Source organism: Gracilinanus agilis, unplaced genomic scaffold (assembly GCF_016433145.1).
Source record: "Gracilinanus agilis isolate LMUSP501 unplaced genomic scaffold, AgileGrace unplaced_scaffold21657, whole genome shotgun sequence".
NCBI lineage: Eukaryota > Metazoa > Chordata > Mammalia > Didelphimorphia > Didelphidae > Gracilinanus > Gracilinanus agilis.
Window position 1 is genome coordinate 224 of NW_025353201.1, and position 6,365 is coordinate 6,588.

Consider the following 6,365-nt stretch of genomic DNA (forward strand, 5'->3'; position numbering starts at 1 on the left):
CCTCGGGGTCACCCTGTATTTTGCAGAGACAACAGCTGGGGTTGAGGGTGGTAGTTGGGTTCTGTTGCCACCTAGCAACATGAGTGACCTTGAGAAAGTCACATCCCCTCTCTTGGTGCCAGTTTTCCCATCCCAAAAACTAGAGGTTTGGATTTGAGGCTCTCAAGCAAAGTCTTACTTTTTTTTTCTTCTTTTTTTTAAGAAACCTTACCTTCTGGGGCAGCTGGGTAGCTCAGTGGAGTGAGAGTCAGGCCTAGAGACAGGAGGTCCTAGGTTCAAACCCAGCCTCAGCCACTTCCCAGCTGTGTGACCCTGGGCAAGTCACTTGACTCCCATTGCCCACCCTTACCAATCTTCCACCTATGAGACAATACACCGAAGTACAAGGGTTTAAAAAAAAAAAAAAAAAAAAGAAACCTTACCTTCTGTCTTAGAATCAATACTCTGTATTGGTTCCAAGACAGAAATGGTTAATGGGGGTTAAGTGACTTGCCCAAGTCAGATATGAACCTAGGACCATTTCTAGGCCTGGCTCTCAATCCACTGAGTTACCTAGCTGCCCTCACCTCTTAGATTCTTTCAAACACTCTCTCCCTCTTTCCTGCTTCTGGGAATGGAGTGATGTATAGGTATAATTGGATTTTCCCAGCACCCAGGGCCAAAGCATGTGGATAAGGAGAAAGAAGCTTATGCTAAAACTGATCTGAAGCTCATTTAGATAAAATCTAGGGAGTCCCCGTCCTGCTCCTATTGTCACCAAGGCACCGGAAGGTATCACAGAAGGCTGAATTTGATTGTTTAGCAAAAGTTCCAGATCCTTAGTCATCTTTTTACCCTCCTCCTGACTTCCCCATGGTACAGCTTAATTCCCTCGAAGGTTTTGGTTAAAGGTATTAAGGAAAATCAGATCATACAGTTTAGAGCTGGAAAGGACCTTGATAATCATCAAGGCTAAAAGATTAATTTTAGAGGGGAAACCATACCCCAAAATGGCAAATGATTCATCCAAGGTAACAGTTTGTAAGTAAGAATCACTCTTTGAACACAGGCCTTGGATTCTTTCCTGTACATTGTGGAGATTAAAATTAATATGCAAAATACTAAATATTATATTTATGAATATTTTATTAATAATAAACTAACAAAAGAGACTAACTAAAAGGTACTAACCAGCTCATTCCCAGGAACAAAAGAGAAAGAGGGAGGAGTTACAGCCAACCATAAAACTATATAACATGACCACGAAAATGTGGAGGCGCAGGAGAGATCAAAGGGAGTTTTGGGAAAACTAAGGGACTTATGGGGGATGAAGCCCAAGGTTCAAAATCTCCACTTATATAACATCAAGGGTTCTTAATCTCTACATCAGGGGGTCTGTGAACTTGTTTTTAGTTTTTTAGAAATATTTAAATTATATTTCAATATGATTGCTTTGTAATCTATGTATTTTATTTTATGCACCTAAACACATTTAATATAATTGGTTTCCCTTATAATCTTATGCATTTTATTAATTTTAAAACATTCTGTGAAGGTGTCAACAGGCATCACAGACTGACAAAGGTTAAAGTGCCATTTAAACAAGATTAAGAACCCTTGGTTGGAGCAGCTAGGTGGCTCACTGGTTTGAGAGATAGACCCAAAGATGGGAGATCCTGGGTTCAAATTTGACCTCAGTTACTTCCTAGCTGTATGACCGTAGGCAAGTCACTTAACCCCCATTGCCTAGCCCTTACCTCTCTTTTGCCTTGGAACCAATCCACAGTATTGATTTTAAGATGGAAGGTAAGGGTTAGAAAAAAAAAAATCCTTGTTCGATACCAGTAATTCCCAAAGTGGGCGCCACCGCCCCCTGGTGAGTGCTGCAGCAATCCACAAGGACGATGATGGCCACAGGTGCATTTATCTTTCCTATTAATTGCTATTAAAATTTTAAAAAAATTAATTTCCAGGGGGGCTAAGTAATATTTTTTCTAGAAAGGGGGTGGTAGGCCAAAAAAGTTTGAGTACCACTGTTCTATACAATGTTGCTTCCTCTACGGCTTATAGTCCTTACTATGATTGAAGCTGCTTTTAAATGTGCTTTTTTACCAAATTTCTCCTCAAAAGAAATGCTGTTGAGAAAACATGTGTCCGTAGGACTGAACACAGAGTAGATCCCCTCTCTAACACTCTGCTATCTCCTGTGTACAGCTTGCCGAGGGCCGTCTGCAACTGACCTTGTACCAGTATAAGACTTGTCCGTTCTGCAGCAAGGTCCGAGCCTTCCTGGACTTCCATGCTTTGCCATATGAGGTAGTAGAGGTAAACCCTGTCCGGAGGCAGGAGATCAAATTCTCCTCTTACAGGAAGGTGCCTATCCTACTTGCCCAGGAAGGAGACTTACTAGTAAGTGAACCTGTCCATTCCTACCCCCATTTTCTTTGTTTCTTTATAATTTTTTTAGTTTTAAAAATAGTTTTCCATGTTTACATATTTCATTTTCTTTCTCTCCTCTCTTCTCTTCCCCCTTCCAGATCCAGTAAGCATTTCCACTGGGTTATACAAATGTTATCATTTATACGTATTTCCATATTATTCATTTTTTCAATGGAGCAATCTTTTAAAACCAAAACCCCAAATCATATATCCATATAAACAGATGTCATTTGTTTTTCTTCTGTGTTTCTACTCCCACAGTTCTTTCTCTTGATGTTCTTTCTCATAAGTCCTTTGGGATTGCCTTATATTAGCAAAGTCCATTACATTTGATCATTCCTCAATGTTTCACTTTCTGTGTATAATGTTCTCCCGGTTTTGCTCATTTCACTCTGCATCAGTTCATGGAGGTTCTCCCAGTTCATATAGAAATCCTCCAGATCATTCCTTACAGCACAATAGTATTCCATCACCATCATATACCATAATTTGTTTAGCCACCCCTATTTTCTAGAGCCAAAATTAGGCTCTTGGCTCCCAAACCCCCTGGAATATAGAGCTGGTGTGGGGACTAATAGCTCAGGACTGAAGGGATGAGGACCTCCACCTCAACTCATCCTGGATTCTGACCCTTAGTTTGGCCCTTGGCACTTCCCATCTTCTCCATCCTCCCCACATGATCCAGGCCTTTCTGGCCCAAACCATATTGTTATAGAATGTTTTGAGATCTTGTAGAACCAGACTGCACTAAACTAGATGGTAATTCTCTTTTTAGCAACAACTTAACGACTCCTCCGTGATCATTAGCGCACTCAAGACATTCCTGGTATCTGGGTAAGAGGTCTATGGAGAACTGTAGAATCTGTAAGCTAGAAGGGACCTCCAGAGGACATCTCCACCATCTTGATTCTGCAATGTGGGATGGGTGTGAAGATAGGCATTAAATTCCATACAAGGAAACTGGACAGGACAACTTTTTTCACACACTTATTCCAGTGTTCTGTGGCTTTTGAGTTAAGAGGTCCTTCTGGATGTCTATAATAAGTCCCTCCTATTATATGTATTTCATCTCATTTTACCTGTAGAGATGGGGAACAGGTCCACTGGAAGACTCCTTCATGGATTCTAAATTGAGCCAATTTCTATAAACTTTCCTCCTGACCCCACATCCCCCAGTGACGTCATATTTTTCCGGGGACGACAGAGGGAGCAATAGAGGTTTGTGGCCCAGGGGAAGTATTCAAAAAGCCCAGTAGAGAGGTTGACCCCTGTCAGGGGCTCGTGTGGGTTGGGGCAGCAACCAGTGGAAAGGGCAGCAGATGAATGTGTGACTCTGACTCTCTAGGAAGAACCTGGAGGAAATCATCTCCTATTACCCTTCAATGAAGGCAGTGAATGACCAGGGGAAGGAGGTGACTGAGTTTGGCAATAAATATTGGCTCATGCTGGATGAGAAGGAGACCCAACGGGTCTACAGCGGGAAAGAAGCTCGAACGTGAGTTGTGAGGAGGGGAACACTAGAACAAGAAGGATCCTCTTTCCGCCTTGTGGCCTTGGGCACTGAGGCCTTTAAGATGAGAGGATGCTTTAGTGGGAGGAGCTCTCCTAGCACCTGAGTTGGGAGGTGGGGTGGCTCCCCAGAGATTTCAGGGAGCCAGTGCGATGCTAAGGAAAGAGCCCACACTGGCAAGAAGCAGGAGACCTGGAATGTGGACTTGGCATATGGACCTGGCTCTGCCACTAACCCCTGCCTGACCTGGGGTCATGTCTCCTTGACCTCAGTTTTCTCCTCTGGAAAACGAGGTGACTGAATTAAAGGATCCCTATATATATCCCTTCTAACTCTTAACCATCTGAAATTTTTCATCTAACCTAATTGCCAGTATAGAGCAGATTTATTTCTAAGCCATTCCACATTGATGGGCCTCAGCTTTCTTAACTATAAAGTGAGGGGGTTGGACTAAATGACCTCTGAGGAAAAAGTCTTCCATTTCTAATTCTAGGATTCTATGATGGGTAATGTCTCTGTCAAAGTGAGGTGACTACACCTAGATGGTCCTGGAATCAGAAAGACTTAAGTTCAAATCTTGCCTTAAATACTAACTGTATGACCCTGGCCAAGTCACTTCAGTCTTTCAACCTTCATTCTCTCATTTGTAAAATAGCACTTCCCTCCCTGGAGGATCAAATAATTAACATTTGTAAAGCCCTTTGCAAACCTTAAAGTGCCATATAAATACTAGCTATTATTATTATCCTTATTGGGAAAACTGTCCCTTATTTAAACTAAGTGCTGTCTTACTAGAATAAGAACCTTCTTGTTTACCACCTCTGCCCCATCACCTCCCAGAGACAGTGGACAGTAACAGAACCTTGGAGAGAAAAGGGCAGCAGGTTTGGGCTGGCCCAGGGAAAAGCTCCCAACATCCAGGGAAGGTAAAGGAATAAGCATTTATATCACATCATACTAAGCATTTTACAAATCTTACCTCATTGGATCTTCACAGCAATCCTGGGACGTAGGTGCTATTATCCTCAGTTTCAGTTGAGGAAACTGAGGCAAACAGAGGTTGGGTGGCTTGCCCAGAGACACACAACTAGTAAGTGTCCAAGGCTGGATTTGAACTTAGGTCTTTTGAATTCAAGGATTCTACCCATAGATCTCTGTATTATATCACCTGTTTACCTACAGCTACACTCATACTCATACATCCTTGACACATACATGACACACATACTCATACATACTTCCCCACAGGGAGGAGATGAAATGGCGACAGTGGGCAGATGACTGGCTGGTGCATCTCATCTCACCCAACGTCTACCGAACCCCTGCTGAAGCTCTGGCTTCCTTTGATTACATTGTCCACGAAGGCAAGTTTGGGGCTGTGGAAGGAGCAGTGGCCAAGTATGTGGGTGCAGCTGCCATGTTTGTCATCAGCAAGAGACTCAAGAGCCGGTAAGTAGGGGTGTCGTCAGCATCAACTCTTACTTGTCACCTGCGTAGGTCATGTATGTTGCCTAAATAGGAAACAAGGTGATGGACAGAAGGTCCATCCTAGTTTCCAGAGTGGAGCTCTTTGAGGGAACCTGCTCCCCAGGCTTCTGAGGATCACAGTGGGTGTGCTTCTCCTCCAAGCTGGGGTCACCTGCCTGATCCCACATGGCCTTGCCTCTTGGATGAGACTAGAAAAGTACCTGGGGAACCACATGGCCAGGGAACCTTCTATAACTAAAAATTCTTACTGGGAAAGTAGGCAGCCTGTCCCACAGAGAATCCAGCTCCTGCCCTCACCACAGCCTGAGCCCTAATTTCCCAATCCCTGGAAGGAATTGGAGGTCACAGTGCTGGAGGAAAGTGGTCTGAGGAGAGAGGTGCCATGAGATAATCCTGGGGAAAACAGTGGAGGGCAGGGTACAATCACTATTTTTGCATAGTGAGCAAGATGTAAAGACAGCAGGGCACAGGACCAAAGCAGGCTTCAAATGTACCTCCCTTCCCCACCCCAGTGTCCAAAGAGCCTAGGGCTCTAGCTTTGCTCTAGCATAGACAGTGGCAAACTATGGCCTGGAAGTCAGGATGGTTGGGCAATTTCCCTGAACCTGCTACAAATTCACCATGTGACCTGCAACAACTCACTTCTCCCTAGGACAATATCCTCCAATATGAAAGCTGGATTTACTAATCTCGGGTCCAATATAGCCCCCACATCCTTCCAATGAGCCCTCTCCCTAAATACTCCTCATTCCATTCCTGTTCCCAGAAAGCCAGGAAGTAGTCAGATTTGTGAGAAATATTCTTCCCCATTTCCCTCTCCCTCTCCCTCTTCTTCTCCCCATCTCTCCTCTCCCTCTCCTCCCTCTCTCCCTGTCCCTCTTTCCCTCTCCCTCCCTCCCCCACTCTTTCTGTCTCTCCCTCTCTCTCTTTCCATCTCTCTCTCTCCCTC

The 6,365-nt window shown here is 44.0% G+C and overlaps 1 protein-coding gene across 1 annotated transcript; it reads left to right on the forward strand.

Annotated features, from left to right (window-relative positions):
- Window positions 1-2,193: 2,193 nt before the first annotated feature.
- On the forward strand, window positions 2,194-5,381 carry LOC123254420 (prostaglandin E synthase 2; the record flags this gene model as incomplete). Its single annotated transcript, XM_044683447.1, has 4 exons — window positions 2,194-2,388; window positions 3,194-3,252; window positions 3,764-3,913; window positions 5,177-5,381. Coding segments are annotated over 4 exons (609 nt in total), but the record flags the coding sequence as incomplete, so codon positions are not given.
- Window positions 5,382-6,365: the final 984 nt, after the last annotated feature.